We start from the raw sequence: 22,752 nt of genomic DNA, 5'->3' as shown, positions 1-22,752 counted from the left end.
GATCACAGGCCGGTCATTTATACCATGATGAGGGGGCGGCGGCTGCTGTGTGATCAGACAGGTGCTAATGTGACCCCAGGAGTCAGGTGGGTAATTAGCACATTACCCCACTATTCACTATAACTTTTCTACTATATAAGTAAAGGCTCCCATACATCAGCAATCGATTGTGGCAATTCTGCCATTTGCAGATGATTGTGTATAAAAATCTGCAATGTATGGGGCTTCACAGATCGCAGATTGCAGCCAAAAAGTGATTGGAATTGTTTAATCAGATTGTCCAACATGTTGGATGTCACAGATGGATTGGGGCTGTAGATTGCTAGTGTATGGACATGATCAGCAGATCTGCAGACCGTTACTAGTAAAATGATGGAGCCTTTCAAGATTGGCAGATCTGTGTTTGCTGCAATGGATCTGCAAATCACTGAAAAAGATCTGTAATGTATGGGCGCAGATTGCTAGATTGGGAAATCCTAAAATCGGGCTATAAATCTTCAAATTGTTCATTTGTGGTTTTCAGATTTCTGATGTATGGGGACCTTAACTGTCCATTTCAGGATCAATTCTTTTTTTCCTAATGAAAGGGAATATAAACCCATATTTTTTACTGTTTATACAGGTGCCCAAAAACCATATAGACAAATGTTATACTATCACTGGAACATCCTTTTCTGTTAATATTTGTGTTTACACATTGCTCATAGGGAGTACCAAAACAGAATTGTATTATTTATTCACCTTTCGATAGTGCACTTAATTATTTATTACACACAGCCGTGCTGTACACATATTGTTTTGCAGCCTTTGTTTCACTGTCCATCTGAGGCAAGGGTCACGTGTTTTGGTGCATGGGACAAGTATCTTGTCTAAAGTCATAGAAACACTCAAGCTGCATACACACACAACGATATTGTAAATGAACGATTTTAATAGGGAAAAATGAACGAAAATGGTTTACTAAAATCGTTCATTTACTAAATGTAATGAACGATTTTTTTTTAACTACAAACGATTTTTGCATATTCCCTTAATGAAAATCGTTCAGTTGGTCAGTCTGACTGAACTACAAACGTGAATGCGCATGAACGATAATCGTTCATTGTTTTAACTCAGAAAGTGAACGATTTTTCAACGATTGAACGATAAACTATATCGTTAACGATAATCGTTGAAAAAATCGTTGTGTGTGTATGCACCTTCAGTTTCCATTGTTTTGGTGCCAGGCCGCAGAGGACCAGTGATCACAATGCTGGTGCGATGTTCCAGCAGTATCTTCACATGGCGATACAGAACCAACGGAACACCACGTCTGCAAATTCTGATTAGGTACTAACTACGAGCTCATCTTGAGGAAGGAACTAAGGCCCTCATTCAGAGCCGCTCGCTAGCGGCCGTACGCTCGTTCCGAGCGATGTTCGCACATCGGATCATTTGAATAGCCACCCCTTGTTTTTGAATGAACGACCGCAAATAGCGAACGGCTCTGAATCAGGCCCAAAGGCCCTCATTCAGAGCCGCTCGCTAGCGGCCGTACGCTCGTTCCGAGCGATGTTCGCACATCTGCGCATGCATACGGTTTTTAGTACGCATGCGCGAACCAGTCAGTGCGGCCGAAAATCGTTTGTACGCTATATAGCGAGTGCCTGCTATTTTGAGTGACAGAATGAGGCGTATGTGGGTGGTAACAGGGGAAGGTGTTTGAAAACGGGGGAGTGGAATTCGAATTCAGGCGTGCTTAAAGGTCAAAACGGGCGTTTTAAGGGAGTGCATAATTAATACAGCAGCGTCATTGACCACGTCACTTGGTTTTTTTTAACTCAGAACTACTCGCAAAATAGCGGTTGAAAAAACCAACCACAAGAATAGCGAGCAGTTCATACGCTGTACGATGTACTCGATTAATCTAATAAATAGCGGACATGACGTATGGTGCGAGCGGCCAGGGGGCGTTTTTATTAAATAAACGAGCGTATGTTTTGCTCGCTCGTTCAGACTTAGAGGTGTGAACAGACTGCAATTTGCGAACGGATCATTTGAATAGCCACCCCTTGTTTTTGAACGAACGACCGCAAATAGCGAACGGCTCTGAATGAGGGCCTAAATTACTTACAACATGGAGATGTAAGATTACGTTGTTTCTGTTATCAGCATCCCCTTTGCCGATGAGATGCAAGTTATCAAGGTTGATATTCCCTTGCACTTGATTGGTGGATCGTATCAAACCTTCTAAAGAGCGGACAAGTGGAGAAGTTGCCCACATAAACCATTCAGCTACACGTCCACAATATGCCCCCAGAATGGTTCTCTTGTGTGAGCATGCATTCTTGCCACCCAGTTACAACCCAGAAACTTCCATTTTGGTTAAGCAAGTTGCTGGGGGGTTGGAGTGATGATTGCTTGAGAGTAGATAAGGCAAATTATAAAATGCCCCTTGAAGAAGGCCCAAGGGGAACCAGGTATGTAATAGGGGTGAAGGATATAGCAGAGGGCGTACGCAGGCCGCAACGTTTGCTGACGTATTCTGACAATGGTTGTCTGCATCTGCAGTGGGTGTCCCAGACAGAGCCAGAGGACTAGGTAGGACGCGGTGCTGGAGATGAGTCGGCAGCACATAAGGGAGAGTTGAAGCTCCAGGTAGAAGGATGCTCTGGACAATCAAGACAGATGAGCTATACTATAGGTCTATACAGCATGAATGACGCTGCCAGGCCTCACGCTTTGTTAAACAGCCACCAGAGGACACAGTGTCTGCCAGTGTCACAAAACTGTGCCTGGTACCTATTTATTATGTTTAGTGGTGGTGCCTGGCTACCCGCCTAGTCTAACTGGCTGTGGCCACACTGCTGCTGTGCAAAAATATGCTAACGCGTGCAGCCGCCCGGAAATGTATGGAGACGCCCACGTCAGCTTCTCAGATCCAAGCAAGCACGCACAAAGACACAGCAGTGGTCGCAGGTCCTTCGATAATTAACCATCTGAGTAACCCTATGGTTGTGCAGCAGAATGGCCGCAGGAACCGAGACGCTGGCGCCATGTTTTCTGAGTACGGGATCGCAGTTGTAAGCTGAGATGCCCCTCCCCCGAAAATGGTCGGAACATGCCTGCATTTTGCTGCCATTCCCCGAATCCGGCCCCAGAGTGACCTCTGAATAACTTTGCGTAGAAATCCTTACTGCGAGCGGCATTGCTAAGGTACACACGCGCCGTCAGTTGATAATCGTTAATCTGCATAAGTGTCGGCATTGCATGCATCGCTGAATCAGGCCCAGTGCCTGTGTATGTTTGGGATGTGATCCTGTTGTAGTTCGTCTGATGTTCGCTTTGTGTGACTGTGCTCCTGTTTTATGATTGGGTGCTATGGGGGTGATTCAGCTTAGGACGGAATTGCAGAGCTGCACGCGAGCATCTTTGCAATTCCATCCTTTCTAATATGCAAATACAGCAGGAGGTGTATGACACCCCCCGCTACATTTGCGGTCGCAGGCTGGGATCATCGTTGCAATGGTAGATGGCACCGGGCCACCGGCCAGCTGAGTAAGCCTCAGTTTACACTGGCTGGCCGGCTTGCGAGGCCAGGAAACTGCGTCCGTGGACGCAGTCCCTGGCCTTGCCAGTCCCGGAAAATGGGGCCGTCGCTGCCCCTTAAATGCCTCTGCCTGTCAATCAGGCAGAGGCATAGCAGGGGCTGCATGCAATCACGCAGAACGGTATCTGCGTTCAGCATTGCACGTATGAATCAGCCCATATGTCTCCAATCTCTATCTGCTAATCCCAACTAGCCATGTTAGTTAGTGAGCAGATATTGAACTGCAATCTGTGGGCTCCCGGTAGCCAAGTCCATACTGCCTTTCTGTGGTCCCATGTTAGATTTTGCACTTTTCACTGTGTTAGTGCTAACCCTAACTAACAGCCAAATCCTCCTCTCCTGTATGATAGTATATCCTGGCTCAAAAAAGGATTCCGCTGGATACCCCTTCCTTAAGGACTTTCTCCAGTACTTGTGCGGAAAAAGAGGAAGGAAAAAAAAAACCTGTGCATTGCGCAACAAATAGGGGTATTCAATATGAAGCGAAAACGCCGTTTCTGCGATGTTTTCACTCGGATGACGTCATTTTCGCCGCTTTTACTTTTACACCATATTCAATTTGGAAACTTTTCGCCGGTGCGAAATGTATATTGCATTCGACCCTGCGGAAAAGTATCACCAAGGAATGGGTGGCGAAAAAAAGTGCAGAATTGGGGTTTTGGGGTGCAACATTTCGGAAACCACCCTGCAACCTTCAGACAGTCCCCCAAAGGTAAACTGTGTCAAAACACAAAACACAAAAACCTCAGAAGACCACTTTCATTTTGGGGGCAAAAAAAAAATTGGGGGGGTACAAAGTTAAAAACTAGCGAACTACAATCTAGGGGGGGGCCCAGGTGTTTTTTTCATTGCAGGTGTTTGCTGCAGGTGGATTTTTCAAGTTTTTTAAAACTTCACTTTACCAACTTTTAAATATGCTCACCCCCATTTTCAAGTACCCAAAAATTTGCTGGGACTACTTATTTTCTGCAAAAAAAACCTTCTAAATACTATTCTTCACCACCTTCCCAAATCCCCAAAATAGCAGCTATCGAGGCCGTTTAAAGACCCCAAAAACCTTCAGCGGGGCTAATCGGGGGAATCCAGAGTGATCCCCCATGTCAGAGCATCTTTTTCGGGGTGTTAGGGTCATTTCCCCAAAAATCAGCGAAGTTTTCGCTGATTTCACTTTCGCCGGGTGCCGTTTTCGACGATTTCATATTGAATACGGGTATAAGCGGGGGCGCGCACGATACTTTTTCGCTGGCAAAAGGTCTGATGTGCGGCGAAAACTTTGACGGCGATGTTAACGTTTCATATTGAATACCTCTCATAGTCTTCCCAAGCTTCAGGATTGGTAGTATATTGTCCTTGGAATGCTTGGAAAGGGTTTTATAAGGAAAAAACATTGTTTACTGTGATGTCAGGTGGGCTCACCTTTTATGAGTAGATAACATGCATTGGACATTTATTTAGGATCCTGATGTCTGAAGACAGCAACTATTGGATCTTACTGCCCTAGTGTGTTACTGGAAGGTCCCATGCTTAATAAAGTGTCATTTAGGAATATCATCACTTTGATTATTAAATTATACACTAAGTAAATTAATATTAGAAAAGGGGAATATTTGGAGCAGCAATTTGCCTGATGATTCCCGGATGCTTCGTTATCTTTAAGGCAACAACCTGGGTAAGGGAAAAATCACTGGCCTCATCTTAGGCATTACAACTGACTTAGCAGAGATTATGATCCGGTTGAGTGATATGATCTGATATCATCCCATAGAGGGGTTAGAGATCACCCCACAGTAGGGCAGTCATTGATTGGGTACAGAGAAAGCTTAATGCTACTGTACTGTGGCCAAGTGTTTGCTGCTTAGCAAGATTCATCATTCATTATGGTGATGCCGGTCTCTTTAGACCTGCCTGTGTGTATCAGAGTGCAGTTGGTTTATCACTTTTCTTGTGACGTTTGTTTTCCTGTATGCGGGTAGAGATGACTTGGCTGACAGGTTGTAGTTCCATTAGAAATAATCTGTTGGTAGGAAAGCATTATTCCTTAGTGACCAATGACCATGGAGGTGGGGTGCCATAGTTGTGGGGCCCTCCCCACCCACCCATAGAAATGGTCTATACCCTAAACAAGTGGCCTGAGCACCTACCTAGAGGTCGAGCTAAGCGGCACTATGACAAATAAGGGGAGGTTGTGTTTATGGCTAGAGCTGGCAATCATAACGCAGTCTTGGGCACCTATCATTTCACCAATAAAACTGTGCCCTCATTTGACCACTCTGTATCATGTCTTACTTTAAGTTTTGATTTTTATTATTTTAATTTTTTTGGTCGGGGAGAGTCTTTGCTATTATGGTTAGGTACTATGACATTCTTAAACCCATGACCTGGTAAGCAGCTGTGCATTCATGTAATGGAGATAAATGTATTCAAGTGCATTATCAGGTGTAGAAATGTAATTATATGGGCACACGTGCATTCAATTATCTTTATAGTATACCTTTAGACATGCTAAATGTAAGTTATGTTACTGTACAATATGTGATCCTGCCCTACAGTAATAAAGCTAAAAGAACAAAAGGTGGGTCATACTCAATCCAAGGCACTTAAACTAAATATATCATTACACAATATGACAGAAGATGCAATACAGGTTGAGTCTCCCATATCCAAATATTCCAAAATACAGAATATTTTTAGCATGACAGATAGTGAAACCTTTGGTTTTTGATGGTACAAAATTTAAAAATATTGGATAAAATTACCTTCAGGCTGTGTGTATAAGGTGTATATGTAATGAAACAAATGAATTTCATGTATGTACACAAACTGAGCTACAAAATTATTGAAAATATTGTAATTACCTGCAGGCTGTGTATATAACACATGCATTCTGTGATTAGATTTGGGTCCCATTCCCAATATATTTCATTATGGTATGTAAATATTCCAAATTATGGAATATTCTGATATCCAAAATACCCCTGGTCCCAAGCATTTTGGATATGGGAGACTCAACCTGTACATTCCTTGTGACAGATGTGAACAATCATTTGTAGTCCTTTTGTTCATATCGTTCAGACTTCTTGAAGTCCTCTCTTCCAAAGGATGTATGTGGAAACAAATAAACAGTGTAGTTTGTTTCATTCATACAAGTTAACCAAAAGAAAAACAAATATATCAGTTATTTTCTGTGCACAAAAACTAAGCATACCCCACTGATACTAGGGCATAGTGATGGCTATATATATATATATATATATATATATATATAGCCATGTTTCTTTGCAGCTGGCAAGTCATTTAGAAGGGCGTACTACACTCCCTCTTTATACCTGCGATAGAATACATACTGTAGAAGGGGGTTGGGGCTGAATTGCCGCCAGTTCAAATCCTGGTGCCGGAAGCCCGACGGTGCAGAATCCCCACGGGGGAGTAAGTATCCTAACCCTTCCTTGGTGTTGCCTAATCAACCCCCCCATTCCCAGGCTAAAACTTACCCATATACTACCCTTCTGGATGCAGATATCGGTATCCAGTAGTTTTCAGGATAGGATGCTGGGGATCCTGTCCACCAGCATGTTAAATGTATCCTCATATAAGTGTTTCTTCAAACTCCACAGTAGAAACAGTGCTAGGTGTACCCCCAACTCATGGTATAGCGGTAAGTGAGACTCCTATAAAAAGGAGTCTTTAAACGTCACATTTATTCACATACATCCTTTATGGAAAATGTGCATACTCCAACTCTGTCTGAATGGCACTCCTATCAAGGTTTCTTTTCAATGTTCACCTGGATTAAGTTCCTTCTCACATTCCCATGTAAATTATCCACAGCAGCCAGTATTCAAATTCCAAAAATATTTAAACATTTCACGCAGATTTAAAAAAAAAAAAAGAAAAAAAAACCCTGTAGCCCACAATCATATGCAAAAGAAATCCCAAAAAAAAAAAAAATCATACCTCATACAGTAGAAAATACCATGAAAGCTACTCCTTGTAAATGCATTTTAGTCCAGAAACCTTGATCTCGGCCTCAAAATGAACTTTTAGGGAAAAATAAGACATGATTGACTACTATGGCAGTGGGGGGGGGGGGTTCTCAAACTTGGTCCTCAGGACCCCACAGTTCACATTTTCCAGGTCACCTGGCAGGTGCACAGGTGTAAAGGCCCCCATACATCAGCAATCTGAAAGCCACAATTGGACAATTTGAAGATTTATTGCCCGATCTTAGGAGTTCCCAAACGAGCAATCTGGGCCCATACACTACAGATCTTTTTCAGTGATTTGCAGATAGATTGTCAGATCTGTGTTTGCTGCAATCTTGAAAGGCCCATCATTTTGCTAGAAACGGTCTGCAAATCATGTCCATACACTAGCAGTCTACAGCCCCAATCGATCTGTGAAATCCAACATGTTGGACAATCTGATTAAACAATTCCAATCACTTTTTGGTTGCAATCTGCGAAGCCCATACATTGCAGATTTTTATACACAATCGATTGCTGCAATCCATCTCTGATGTATGGGAGCCTTTAGTACTCATTGACCCATTTTAAAAGATCCACAGGTGGAGCTAATTATTTCACTTGTGATTCTGTGAGGGAATCTGGAAAACATGTAGTGTTTGAGGACCAAGTTTGAGAACCTGTACCATGTATACTTTGATACTACTGTACCTTTAGAAGGTGGTGACATTTTATGGTCAGATTATATCCTAGCTGCCATGCATCAATTTTGTTAACCTGTAAAACAAGTTACTGTAAGGCAGGAAATCGGAAAAGTAAGTCACTCTAAACATGTATTCCATTTGTAGTAGTTCTTTATTGCTCTGAATGACTTGGATGCCTAATAAAGCAGATCATTTATGTGAAGACCAGCTATTTAAATTTAGAGTTGGGTAGAGAAATTCAGAACCTTCCAACAAAATAGTTAAGTTCTCCAGGTGCTAAGGCATGGTATATTTTATGACACAAGTATTCCAACACTCATGCCCATAAGTTGAGAATATGTACAGCCATGGCCAAAAGTATTGGGTTTCAAAGTTTGCAGCTTCAGTGTTTAGCCCTTTGTCAGATGTTACTATAGTATACTGAAGTAAAATGTGAAGCATTTCATAAGTGTCAGAGGCTATTGACAATTACATTAAGTTTATGCAAAGAGTCAATATTTGCAATGTTGACCCTTTCAAAACCTCTGCAATTCACACTGGCATGCTGTCAACTTCTGGGCCACACTGACAGATTGCCACCAATTCTTGTCTAATCAATGCTTGGAGTTTGTCAATTTGTGAGTTTGTGTTTGTCCACCTGCCTCAAGGATTGACTACAAATTCTCAATGGGATTAAGGTCTGGGAGTTTCCTTGCCATGGACCCACAATTTCTATGTTTTGTGCTGAGTCACTTAGTGATCACTTTTGCCTTACGGCAAACTGCTTCACCATTCTGGAAAGGCAATGTTAGTCAAACTGTTCTTGGATGGTTGGTAGAAGTTGCTCTTTGAGGATGTTTTGGTACCATTTATTCATGGCTGTGTTCTTAGCCAAAGGAGTGGGCTCACTCACAATTTTGCCTGAGAAGCAACCCGACACATGAATGCCCTCAGGATGCTTTACTGTTGGCATGACACAAAACAAAGACTTGGAGGATGACCTGGTGTCAAAAGGCATCAAAGCAGCCACTTCTCTCCAGGAAAAATCAGGGGCAAACCAATAGTCAGCCAAAAAGGTACAGGGATTGGACTGCTGTAAAGTTATTTTCTCCGATGAATCCACTTTGTTTGGGGCATCTGGAAAAAACACTTCCAGAGAAGGAAAAGTGAGCGCTAACATCAGTCCTGTGTGATGCCAACAGTAAAGCATCCTGAGACCATTCATGTGTGGGGTTGCTTCTCAGCCAAGTGAGTGGGCCCACTCAATTTTGCCTAAGAACACAGTCATGAATAAAGAATGGTACAAAAACATCCTCCAAGAGCAACTTCTCAGCACCCCACTGTTAGTGAGGTACCCAGTTCCAGCCTTTAGAAACCAGGTCAGATTGCAGGCAACATATTGTCATTAGAGTTCAGTTTCACTGTGCCAAGGAAAATTGCTGAACAGCTGAGTTACTCCACTGTTAAGGCTGTGAGCCAACAGTGCTTTGTCTGTAGTAACTTTCTAGTTCTATTATACTTTATCAGAGAGAAACTCCTTCCCAAGAAGGCTTTTTATTTTTATTTTTATTTTTGAGTGCCTTATCAAGGCCTGAGAAACCAATTATGGAAAACCACATCTGTTTAAAAGCAGATGAGTACTGTAAACCCCAAATTCAAGGTTCCCATATAAGGCACAATTTAGACAACCAATCATGATTTTCTTGCAACAGCATGGCCTCTCAATGAGATTGAGCGACACTGGTCATGTATCAACTGAATCTCTACACAAGTGTACTCCATATATGGTGCCATTAGCATCAAGACCACCCTTCTGCAAGGTCTGAATGTACTAAGCCAGGAATCAGCTTAAAAGTTGGAACCCACCATGAAAGTTTCCATGGTTTATTTGGTCAAATTTCTACAATTGGATCCATGACACTTCTAGAGTTTCTAGTATTAGGATTAATGCAAATGTTCACAGCTTCAGAGAGGGACTGAAATGGCATAAATAAGGGTTCATGCAGTACTGTAGCTTCATTGATCATGTAGCCAGGGTCTCAGAAGCTACAGGACCTTTACACTAAATGCAAAGCTCATACAACTCCAGGTTTGAAAAAAAGCACTTTATTTAGGCATTTACATGTGAAGTCAGATCTCCATTTCTTCTTTTGTATAGAAGAATAGTTACAAGTACAACCATCAGGACTGCACCCACTGCTGCAGATCCTCTAAGCCAGGCCAAGGATGAATGAAAGTCAAGTTGATCTGTTGGGGGAAAAAAAAAAAAAGTGACATAAGCCAAGCCATTGTGGATCTATAGAAGAATGATATTTTGATGCCCAAGAATCATGGTCAGCACTATGATGGCAACATTTCTGTAATCAGAATATAACAATCATGTTTGGTTACTGAACATAAGTAAATGTGTGAAGGGTAATGATTTTGCATCTATTTAAGTAGGTTAACAAGGAATCTGAACAGTGAGCCAGGAAAGACTACACAAGCACACAAAGAAAGTTTGGCAATCTAGGATGTTGCCAAGCACATCCAGCAGCTAGTCCGACACACCAGTGGAAGCCCATTTTATACTGAAATGTTAAAGGTTGGTTTATGCCTACATCACATCCAAGTGACACTTTCAATTGGATACAAAGTAGGACACCAAAAGCATGCTATAGCCAACATGAGAGAACACCCACATAATCTGGCTGGGTTTATGGGCAGAAAAGTTACTTTCTCTGAAGTCCTAAGGAACTTCAAAATGTTTTCCTACTATGTTAGCCATAGGCTATGGGGTAATTATTGGATGAGCTCAAAGTGAGAAAGATGAATGCATGGGAAGCCCAAGAAGAGTCATAGGTGATCAAACCTTTGTGGAGATAACATTACCTTCTTTCTCTTCACTGAAGCCCTGGCTTTCCTCAGCATTAAATACAACTGGGCCATTGGCAGTAACAGTTGTCAGTGTTTCTTCAGAAGCCCAATTGTCAGCCATTCTCTCTGCAAGTGAATTAGAGTTAATTTGTGGTCTGAGATTAGACATCCTGAATTATTCAGACTTGCAGTTTTACACAACCAGATTGTGCAACTGTTTACAGTCAGGACTCGCATACACATTACAAAGATTGAAGTGTGAATAGTTTTGAAGATTAAGGGATGCCAGGATGGTGATCTATACATTCAGTTCTAGTGCCCCTAAAGTGTAGGGTTGCAGTAACAAGGTGAAACCAAAATTTTGACCTTACCACCACTGCACAAGTTGTGTGCTGAGCTGGCAGATAAGTCAGGACTAGACAAGCTATGAAACCTAGTTTGAAACTTTCTAGACAATTGAGAACACATCTTTCTCAGTTCCTTACTGGGCAATATTAGTAAGTTTTTTTTTTTTTTATATAGACAGAAAGAGTTAAGCAGAGTATCCTGTAACTCACTTTTTCTTGGCACACAATTTACTGTGCATGAGGTGGCAGCAGAGGGAACACACACTGAAGCACTGCAGTGAAAGTAGACCTGTAGGGACAAACATTACCAATGATCAACTTCAGTTCACACCGACTCCCAAATGCTATAGACCAGGAGTTGACAAAAAGCAGTCTTTACATCTCTACCAATTGTCTTACCAGTCCATCGAGAGCAACCTGGCTGCTCCGATCCACAAATGTGAAGGTGCTGACAGCGAAGCGCTGGTAGTAGGCTGGGAATGGTATGTTCCGGGAGGCAGCTCCAAAAGGTACCAGCTGAGTGAGGTAGTTGTCTCCATCAAAAGGGCAACTATGATACACAATGTTAACAGTATCCAGGAGCATATGTGCTACATACAAGGCATTAACAGTGCAGTTTAGGTTCCTTTGAAACAGGAGCTCTTACCCATTGAACAAGACTGGCCATTGCATATTGTCAGTAGGGAGAGGAGAATGGGTGGCCCAACAGCTGTTTAAAACCAGAACCAGGCTTGGATCAGTTCTCTGCAGAATTCTAACCTCCAGGAAGACTGGTTCTCTGAGCACTTTGATGACAGGATAATCTTCCTCACCATAATAGGAACTATACTGCCCATCTGGAAGACCAGCACAATAGGTTATTACATAAGCACTGACCAAGACGGGACTCCTAAACCACTTCCCAAGAAAACTTGAAGGGATCAAGACTCCTGCAATCACATAGTAGATGGGACATGAAGAGGCTTCTAACATTCCTCTGCCATGACAGGGAGATTAAATTGAGATAAAATTATAACCACCAATTAGCTTCTAACTCACTTTACAGTTTGAAAATATAAGTTAGGTGCCCATTTGTTGGTACTGTAACTCAAAGCCTTTTGATAACTTGAACTATAGAACAAGGTCACCTCGATGCCAGGAGTTTACTGTTGCTATGCACATCATGGAGTGAGACAGTGAGGGACATAACCAATTACCTTGTGCTATCCTCATCTCCAGGAGCAGAGGTCCTGAAGTGGACACAGGAAGGGGTGGGGGTAGGGTGAACACCTCAACTTGCAGCGGGACAACACCAGTCAGAGAATAGATGCAGCGGACAGTCAGCCTACATAAAGAAAGTATAGTGGGAACACTACACATGCCATTGTCAGACTTGCAATGAAATGCTACTTACCTCATTGTACTGTCTCTCGTTATTGACGCCATTTGCCAAGTCTGTATGTTTTTTGTTGCCACAAAAGTATATTCATATGTTATAGAATAGTCACTGACCTGTAGAAGTGGGTAACAAAGCTTAAAGTCACTACAGAATCAGTAATTCTCTAACATGTAACCAAGTCAGTGCTCATATTGACAAATGTACCCAAGTTACAATAGATTAGTCTAAATACCTGTGTCAAATCCAAATGTGACATCATAAATGGCCACAAGGCAGTAGTCTTAGTCTATTAAGTGAATAACTATTAGACAAAAAAAATATGGTGAAAGTTTAGGAAACAGCAAAAAATAAAAAAAAGTTAGAGGACCTAGAGTGCATATGGCATGTGATACATACCACCTCTTATTGCAGGCACAGCAGCATTTATGACCACTGTATGCCTTAGAATATGCAGTCAACTCATCCAATAAGCAGTTCCTCGTAGTGTGAGGCCTCCTGGGATTTTGACCAGGGGGGGATCTGGAGGGAATTTTAGATCCCTCCTAGGATTTCTCAGAAATCCTATAAGTGGTTTTTGCTTTAAAGAGCTTGATCCATATGGGGATTGTGGCAAACTTCCAAAAGTTGCAGCTTCCAGAGGCTTGATCACATTAGTACATCTCACCCAGATTAGGAGAAAAGCCCAGACTGTTTGTACATTTATATCATACTAAATGCAGCATGGAATGACAACACGCCATCATCCACTGCATCGAACACGGATGGTGCAATGTATTGTGCCATCGCTGGCTACATATCAAGCAATGTGTACCCAGCTTTAGAGTAATAAGCCACAAACACCAATTCAGAAATAGGCAGATTGACTTCAGGAGTCTCCATGAGCTCTTCTTACAGATAGCTTTAGTTCCCCTGTGACAACTTTTAATAGGCTCATCAATTCATATTTGGGGTACCAGCAAATTTTAGGTTCCCCAAATGTGGGACAATGTACCAATTCTGAAGCTTGGCCCTGGTAGCCATCACCTTTAGATGGCATTACCCATTGTAACCTCTATAGGCTACACTTGTCAGCATTTACTGGGAAAGTGATCTTTAGGACAGTGCATGTGCAGTGTAGTCTTAAAGAGGATATGCGATTGCATTAGTGATCATGTCCCTCCTTACACACTGCAGGGACCTGCTCTCATGTGATCACATTATTCGGGTGACTAGCAGTTTGAGATCACCACAATAAGCAGCCATAAGAAATTTTAATTGGGTCTAGAACTGGATAAATATGCCCCTAGGTTAGTGTTGACAGATTTGGAACATGGGGACATCTGGCCAATATTACAGTTGCTTGGTCAGTGGCAGGATACCCAATCTAGAATAGGGGGTTCCCAACCACGGTCCTCAAGGTACACTAACAGTCCAGGTTTTAAGGATAGCCATACTTGAGCACAGGCAGCTTAATTAGTACCTCAGATATTTTGATTAAACCATCTGTGCTTTAGCATGGATATCACCAAAACCAGGACTGTTAGTGCCTTGAGGACTGAGGCTGGGAATCACTGATCTAGATCAAGAGTCTGCAAGATCAGGAGATAAGTACAAGTTAGAACAGTCCGTCCATTAGTACAGACAGAGCTGTAAGCTGACTTTTTGGTGCCCTGTGCCAGAGCGAGTATTGCACCCCCTTTTTTTTTTATAATAGGGACATAAGAAATTATGTCTGAGAAAGGCCCATGGCCTCATTGGGAAGGGCCAGGGAAGAGATAGGGGAGGTCAGGAGATGCTGGGGATAAAAGAGGAAGCTACAAGTGAGAATAAGCAGGAAAATTGACAGGTCCAAACAGCACGCCCTGTGCCATGGCACAGGTTGCCCCACCCTAGTTACAGGATCCCAACAGTCAGGAAACCTAGGGCACCCCAAACATTTCTGCCAGTATTATAACCCTTACTCAACCTGCAACCTAACCCTCCCATCACACAGCCTAGCCTCCCCCACCCAGTGCCTAATTACAAACCACAATCTGGTGGCATTCTGACAGTCAGGACACCACTGTTGGTATCTTGACTGATGGCATCCAGACTATTCTGTAGAAGTTAACCAAATTAAGTCCTGAAGCAGAACCGAACCATCTGCACATGTGAAATTCCTGTGAAGCTACAGTAGCATCAGTTTCCTTTGTGGCAATATTGTAGTGAGCAAGTCACCCTTTACAAGAACAGCTTTATACCAACTGCATCGAGGTCAAGCTGTTTGCGTTTACATTACAAGTGTTTAATTTTCCATATTTAGCCACAGTACCAAAAGGTGTCACCACAGTGACCTGTAGGTCAACTGGCACAAGTTAATGAACTGAACCCTTTATAATTAAGTAGTCACGCAGATGAGAAGTAAGGACATGTTTGTTTGTCTCACCTGATTTGTGCCCCCACAGGACAGAGGGAACTGGAACTTTGTGAACAAACTTGTCCGAGAGACACTCAATGCAGGGCAGGAGGTGGAGTCCAGACCAAGCACTTGGATGGAACCCAGATTTAAAGCTGGAATGGTCAGGTCTTTGGACATGGCAACCACCATGTTGTAATCATCAGTGCACTGTGCAGTCACTACAAGAATTAAAAAGTTATTCATATGAAGGCCAATATTCCATTATAAGACTCAAAGTCTACAAAGTTTCCATTGGACAATTAAGCCCAGAGTCCTTCTGCAATAGGAACAGACATATCTGTAGCCTCATTACCCATCCTTTATGCTCCATCAGCTGCAGAATGTTGTATAGCAAGTAAGACTTCAGTCTAAAGGACCCATGCACTGACGGATTGCTGGATCCTGCAAAGGAATCAGAAACACTGATCTGCTGGTCGGAAATGCCAGCAATTGATGTTTCAAGCTCCGTGAAATTCTCCATGTTAAATTTCACATATTTGCATTGATCGGATCAGCAAATTAATGAAATCCAACATGTTGGATTTCACCGATCCAGAGATGCCGGGTTGTGGCGATCCGTCACTAGTGTTTGGGTCCCTTATGACAGTGTTACTGTGTCAGTTGGCTTCAGACAAAAAAAAGTGGACTGTAATGTGTGGTAGAAAGTTCAAAAACCAAGATCTCATAGGGCAAAGACATATGAAAGTCATTAAATATGTACTGTATAATATGGTGGTTAAATGTAGACAGTAACACTTTCATTGTAGCTTTACATTACCAAGTCAGATTAGAAGGCCTACATAAAACACAAGCCAAGACAGGTGTTGTAGAGTAGTATTAGTTAGAAGACTAGAGCAGTGGTTCTCAAACTCAGTACTCAGGATCCCACAGTTTGTTTTCCAGGTCACCAGCAAGTGCTCAGGTGTATTCATTACTCACTAACATTTTAAAATCTTGAGTACCTGTGCTTTACAAGGCCATAACAGGTATCAAGCAAGAGCAACATGGAGATAAACTGTACCAGGCATTAATCACTGTTCAGCTGCTCCCATTAACAGCTACCTGTGCAAGAGGCTAATTTAAACACATTTTAGAGGGAGGAGCTGTGAAGACATTACAAAATTTGTCCGTCGAAATTAACATTAGAAGTTACATAGTAGAAACACCCAAGATCTGTCCAAAGCGTGCCAAATGGCAATTTTCTTGCCCTTGCCATTTTGATCAGCTATGGCAATACATGTTGAGGTAATAACAGTCCCTACTTGGAACAGGACATTAGGACTTTAAAATAATGGTTAGACTTACAGTATTTAACCAATCAATATACATGTCTGAAGGTGTCAGTTTTAAGTGGTGCCAGCCATAGATTGCACTTCCCAGACTTACATGGATCTCCATAGTAACAAGGGATTCCAGAAACACTTGGGGAATAGCAGCATCCGATACTTTCACAGAGTTCCCTGGATACAGAGGCATTAGCACAAAGCAACCGGTCTGATTGCTGGACAGAAGAGCAGACACTTGGGCTGGGAGCATCCATAGCTAGGAAAGGAAATCGAGGTCATTAGCAAGACCCTACTGCAGGAATGCAACCTATAAACAAACACCCATATTTTCCCATTAGTCTGTTACCATAGCTGTAGAGGGTGAGTCTACTTCTACCCTTCAGACAGTGGATGGCCTTAATTGTTGGATATTTACTTTTTCAGCAAAGGTTGTATTGATTAACCTCACTGTTTATGAACCCTGCACCTTATGACTTTGATGTAACATTTGCCCCAGTTCCGCTCACATGTAGTGAGGTAGGAGCACATGTTTCGGGGTAGGGGGGCCATGACTCACCAAAAGGAACACTTGGGGGAGAGGAGGAAGAGTGTTACATGTCAGACAATTTAGACCCATAATGTTTTAGCCACTGAGTACCTTCACTGCACAAGGGGCTTATGAACTATTGCATCATTACTATACACCATGCTATACAGAGCTTTGGCCCACTGTGAAAGACAGCATTTCAGCTGCTACCCTTGAATTTTATTCTTGGGCCAATAAAAAAAAAAAAAAAAAAAGTGTACCTGGGAGAACAGGGCACTTCAGGTCCTTCTTGTGGTATTGAACTTTTCCATCATTGAGAACTTCTTCCAGGGTGATAGTCATCACATAATCTCCATCCTATGATCACAAGTAGAGCATCAGCAGCTACATCCATGCAGAATCTGTAGTCATGCACACCGTATCAATCAACTAATGTGATGAATGGTCCTTCAGACATTCTCAGTGACTGATTGGGGAACTGGATAAGTTGGTGGCAGACAGCACTAATGGGTTCTTGAGTACAGATAGCCCAATACTCACTTCACAATCTAATCTTTGTTGTAGTTGACCATTGGACTTGCATATTGATAATATAGATTTACAATGTAACCAAGAGACCAAATTACCACCAGCCTTCTTACCTCTTCTCTTACATAACATCCATTGTAAGCAGAACCAACAACCATAGAGCCATCTGGTTTCTGTCCAACCCACGTTCCGCAAGTAGAGTTGTTGTGCAGATAGTGAGACTTTCCAGCACCATCTAGAAGCAGACAATACAACGTTTCAGTTTCTAGCAAGACTGCAAAGCCCATGTGAAAAAAAAAAAAAAAAATTCTGTGCAGAATTGCAAAACCTTTTCTTTGAGCCCTGACTATGAAAATTAGCACCAAAGAAAAACCTGGAGGATTAGGTACTAGATGAGAAAATAGCAAGAGGAACCCATTGTTACATTGATAGGACATACAGACTAGAAGGGAAAGGGAGATGGGGCACTGCTCCAAGTCTTAGTTGCAAGCAGGATGCACTGAACCAATATCTTAAGGCAAATGATCTGGCCTTGTGGTAGTCATTAGATTCCCTGTGTGGTTGCCACAGTTACTGATTGTCAGGTAGATGGGCCATCAGTGACCACGTAATTGGTTGTTAGGCACAGTGGGGGGGGGGGGGGGGGTCTGTACAAAGCCTTTGAGAGACAAACCACCAACAAATCAGCTCCTGTCACTTTACAGGCTCATGCTTGAAAAGTGACAGTTAGGAGCCAATTGGTTGATACTTTACCACTCTGCACTTTCTTACCAAGTCTTACCACATCTCCCCCAGTATCTGCAGCCCCTGGCATTACACTGCCTGGTAAGCCCTAGCCTGCAGTTTAAGAGGCAGCAGACATCAGTACACTGCTAAGGTCTATCATTTGTCTCACTTCTAGAAGAGTAATAGGTACAGGCATCTTTCACCACATTTTAGAGACTCAAACCATTAAACCAGTGGTTTTCAAACTTTGTCCTCAGGGCTCCACACAGGTCACATTTTTCAGGTCATCCAGCAGGTGCACGCATTACTCACCAACACATTTTAAAAGATTTGCAGGTGGAGCCAACTTCACTTCTGATCCTGTGAGGAGACCTGGAAAACATGCACTGTTTGGGGACCCAAGGACAGAGTTTGAGAACCTGTGCATTAGACTAAATCCATAATGGTTATTGTTAGAACTAGCCAGGTGGCAAGCTTAGCTTATTTAGTTACTGAGCCACCAAGTCCTGCAACAGATCATGAGGGTACTTGGCCGTACCCTTTAGAATGTAAGCTCTCATGAGCAGGGACCTCTTCCCTCATGTGCTTCGCTTTACATTTTTTCTACTCTTTACGCCCCATAAGGGCACCTAACACGTGATTGCCAACTCCAGGCTGCTTATTGTGAGTGCTTTAATCGCTATTGCAGCAATGTGTATAAATCGTGTGCTTGTCCTACACCAAGCTACTTGTTTCATGTTTACTTATTAGTTCCATGTACAGTGCTGCAGAACACTTGTGGTGCCATATAAATAAAGGATAATAAATAACAATAAGTATTCAGGAGTTGCAGTCAGACAAGTGTAAATTACATTCATAGACATGCAGCAGTTTGGTTACCAAACCATGAGGTTCCTCCTGCACCAATTCCATTTACAGTTAAAAACTGAAACAACTAATTGGGGACTTTATTAGGAGTTAATAATGCCAGAAGCAGATTGTCCAGAACATATGCCTAGGAGGCAGCTGTAACAGACAAGGATGAGTGCAGGTGCAGCAAGATGAAGGACAGGATATGAAAGAGCCTGGTTACTGGTTTTTAAAACAGCGCTACTATTTAAAGTTCGACCAAACCCCCTACCCAGACCATGTTCCAGGCAGCCTATTCACCAGGCCTCTACTGGTTCTTCAGACAGTCCCAGCTGAAGACCAGTTATCAGAGTGGTCATGAACCATTTAACCCCTGTTTATGCAATTATGTGGCCCTTAATGCAAGTACCATATGGAAACATCTTTCCTCCAGAAGAGGAATCAATGGCATTTATGAGGACTAGCTAGCTTTCCTCCCATCCAGCTTAATGTACTGTAGCTTAGCTTTCCTGCTAGAATTGGGTCACAGCATTTTAAAAGTAAAGAAACCCACTTATCAGAAGAGGAGACCCAGACAGTGCTGTGTTGTAACATCACTAATGCAAAGTGAGCAATTACTCCCTGCTCCTGGAGCTACCTAGTGGGCAGGATACAAAAGCCTCAGACATGAGAACACTCCCATTAACAGTTTACCAACTTCAGGCATATACAGTAGGAGACATGTTGATGTCCCTGCATGCGTTTTCATACCTTCCGGCAAGCTACAGTTATCGGGACCAAGGGGTCTATTTACTAAGCAGTGTTAGGAGAAAGTGAAAAGTGATAAGGTGCCAGCCAATCAGCTCCCAACTGTCATTTTCCAAACAGCCTGTGAGATGACAGTTAGGAGCCGATTGGCTGGCACCTTATCACTCTGTCTCCTAACACTGCTTAGTAAATAGACCCCCAAGGCTCACCAATTAATAGAGCTGCCCCTAAAGCTGGCCACACATCTAAAGATTATCCAGCCAACTAGTTGATTGTATTCCTTACCAGATTTTCATTCCAACCAATAAACAATTTGGTCCCAAACGCTGGAAAATGGGCCAAAACTGTTTGAACAAATAGTTTAGATCAAACATTTAACAATCTTGTCTGAACGACCATTTTCATCTGTTTTCTGGCATTTAGGAGCAAAATGCTGATAATCATTTACTCCCATATGTTACCAGATTTTCATTCCAGCTAATCAACTAGTTAGCTGGTTGGATGCAAGTTGGTCTAGTGTGTGGCCAGCTTAAAGCTTCCTATAACAGCTGATCAGTGGACACTTTACAATTAGTTCCTAAATCAGTTTTATATTGTTTGAGACCTACAGTAAACATCCTAAACAATCTTTTTGGTGGTATTTATACATGCCTACCCTCCCGGTTTTCACAGGAGGCTCCCAATTTTTCAGATAACCCCCCGCACCCCCAGAAGGGTAGGCACTTCTCCCACATTCTGCCCAATTCTATTTAACTCACCAATAACAGCCAAGACAAAAACAGCATCCTCCAGCACAGAGGGAAGAGTAAAATTCATATGTCTGGGTCCACACTGCAGATGTGAGACATCATCCCAATAATCCAGCATTACACCCATCAGGCATTGCCAACTGCAGATCCAGATTACTCCAGCTATTCCCAAACCTGTTGTAAAACTGCCCATCTTGCCAGCAGCTGCCAATGTTGGAAATCAGCCACAGACCAGCCCTTTATACCATGAGGATGAGGCGGGAGCAGCGATGTGATAGGTCAGGTGCTGATGTGAGACAGGTGCACTGTAGGTCTCACTAATTAAATTCCAATTACTCAGTGTGAGGCAATGTAACATGTTCATGTTCTATTGCAGTGTTGGCTAACTTTGACACTCCAGCTGTTATGGAACTACATAACCCAGCATGCACTGCTACAGTTTTGCTATTAGGGCATGCTAAAACTGTGGCAGGGCATGCTGGGATATATAGTTCCACAACAGCTGGAGTGTCAAGATTAGCCAACACTGTTCTATTGCTCTGTCAGTATATATCTCACAGTAAGCACTTGTGTTGTTTATGATGTGAAATCACTCCCTATGACTTATGAGCCACAGAAATAATAAATTCTTGGTGCAAAAGGAGATAGTTGAGAACATATTTGAAATACACCTGTTATAAGGTTTGTAACATGATAGGGGCAGCTGGGACCTGTAGTGCCGCATAGGAAAATACTAAACAACAAAACTAAGGGGCATATATATCAAAGCTTGATGTGAGATAAAATTGTGAGATATATATCGCCAACCAATCAGCTGCTTACTTACATTTTGCAGGCTGTGTTTAAGAAATGATAGTTTGGAGCTGATTGGTTGGTGATATATATTTCACAATTTTAACTCACAAGCTTTGATACATATGCCCCTAAATACGTTAATACTATGGAAAAAAACAACACATATACCCCAATCCCTCATTTTCCATTTTATTAGACTCCTAACACTTTAATTTATAGCATGTATAATGGAACCTAAATGATACAATGGAGTTAATTTGGACTAGATCAGATGTTCCCAATCTCAGTCCTGAAGGCACCCAAACGGTCCAGGTTTTAAGGATGTCCATGATTGAGCACAGATGGTTAAATCAAAAGACTGAGGTGCTAATTAATTCACCTGTGCCCAAGCATGGTTATCCCTAAAACCTGGACTGTTAGGGGGCTTGGAATACCAAGCTTGGGAAACAGAAGTCGCTATATGGCTCCCCAAGAAGCAGTTTAGTGTTGTCTAAAATCCTTTTAAATGTAGAAGTCTAATAAAGTGGAGAATAACGGACTGGAGAAAATGTATGCAAAATATAGGATATCTACAATGTTTTTTTTTTTTGAAAACGGTATTTTAGTATGTGACACTACAGGTCCCAGCAGGAGCTGGATATCAGGGCATGCTGATGTTTGTAATTCTAGAGGGAAACTATGTCTTGACAGCCATAGGTATGTTGGTACTTGTAGTTCTACAAGTTTCATCCTACCCAAGCTGTTTATGGCCAGCTCCCAGTACTAGCTGGGAACAGTAGTACCACACAGGTCAGGGGTGTTGAGAGGAGCCGCAGTGTTATCAGCATGGATCTGTTTTATCTTGGGGGGGGGGGCACTCTTTTGTGGGCTGATTCCCAGGAATGCAGAGGAAAGGGGGTCTATCCAAGCCCCCCAAGACAGCATGTCCACCGCCCTGTTTAGCGTTGCAATTCCCATAGGGAATTGAGCCCCTTGATGTACACCGAGATGTGTGATCCCCTTTAGTAGCATAACCAAGCAACAAATCATTTCCATCATGGGTGCTTCAAGGCCCTGCAATATTGTGCTCATTCTGCCCCTTATATTTAAACCTGTTATATAGCAATGGAGAACAAAGTCACATTTTATGGTATGCTATCACAGAAGTGGCTGCAAGTTGAGTCTCACTTCCATACTGGGGGCTACAGCAGGTCACTTCCGAATCCAATCCCAGTGGCAAACGCAGGATTTCCAGAGGGGGGTTTCCAAATGCTTAATTTTAGAGTGAGTGTGGCCTGTCAATTAAGAGGGCAGAATTAGCACTTAACCAGCTTTA

The 22,752-nt window shown here is 42.5% G+C and overlaps 1 protein-coding gene across 1 annotated transcript; it reads right to left on the bottom strand.

Moving 5' to 3' along the window:
• Positions 1-10,324: 10,324 nt before the first annotated feature.
• Positions 10,325-20,844, bottom strand: LOC148517661 (zona pellucida sperm-binding protein 4-like). The gene is made up of 12 exons (XM_088478335.1): positions 20,652-20,844; positions 17,685-17,806; positions 17,304-17,400; positions 16,618-16,773; positions 15,220-15,410; positions 12,831-12,928; positions 12,634-12,761; positions 12,084-12,273; positions 11,837-11,987; positions 11,648-11,726; positions 11,106-11,216; positions 10,325-10,481 (listed from the first exon to the last, which is right to left on the bottom strand). Exons 1-12 carry the CDS (start codon positions 20,833-20,835, stop codon positions 10,345-10,347), a joined length of 1,644 nt encoding a protein of 547 aa, XP_088334461.1. The 5' UTR covers positions 20,836-20,844; the 3' UTR covers positions 10,325-10,344.
• Positions 20,845-22,752: the final 1,908 nt, after the last annotated feature.

The sequence above is a fragment of the Taudactylus pleione genome, unplaced genomic scaffold (assembly GCF_031769625.1).
Source record: "Taudactylus pleione unplaced genomic scaffold, aTauple2 ptg000212l, whole genome shotgun sequence".
Lineage (NCBI taxonomy): Eukaryota > Metazoa > Chordata > Amphibia > Anura > Myobatrachidae > Taudactylus > Taudactylus pleione.
Note: the sequence above shows the minus strand (reverse complement) of the source record. Positions and strands in the feature narration are given on the sequence as shown.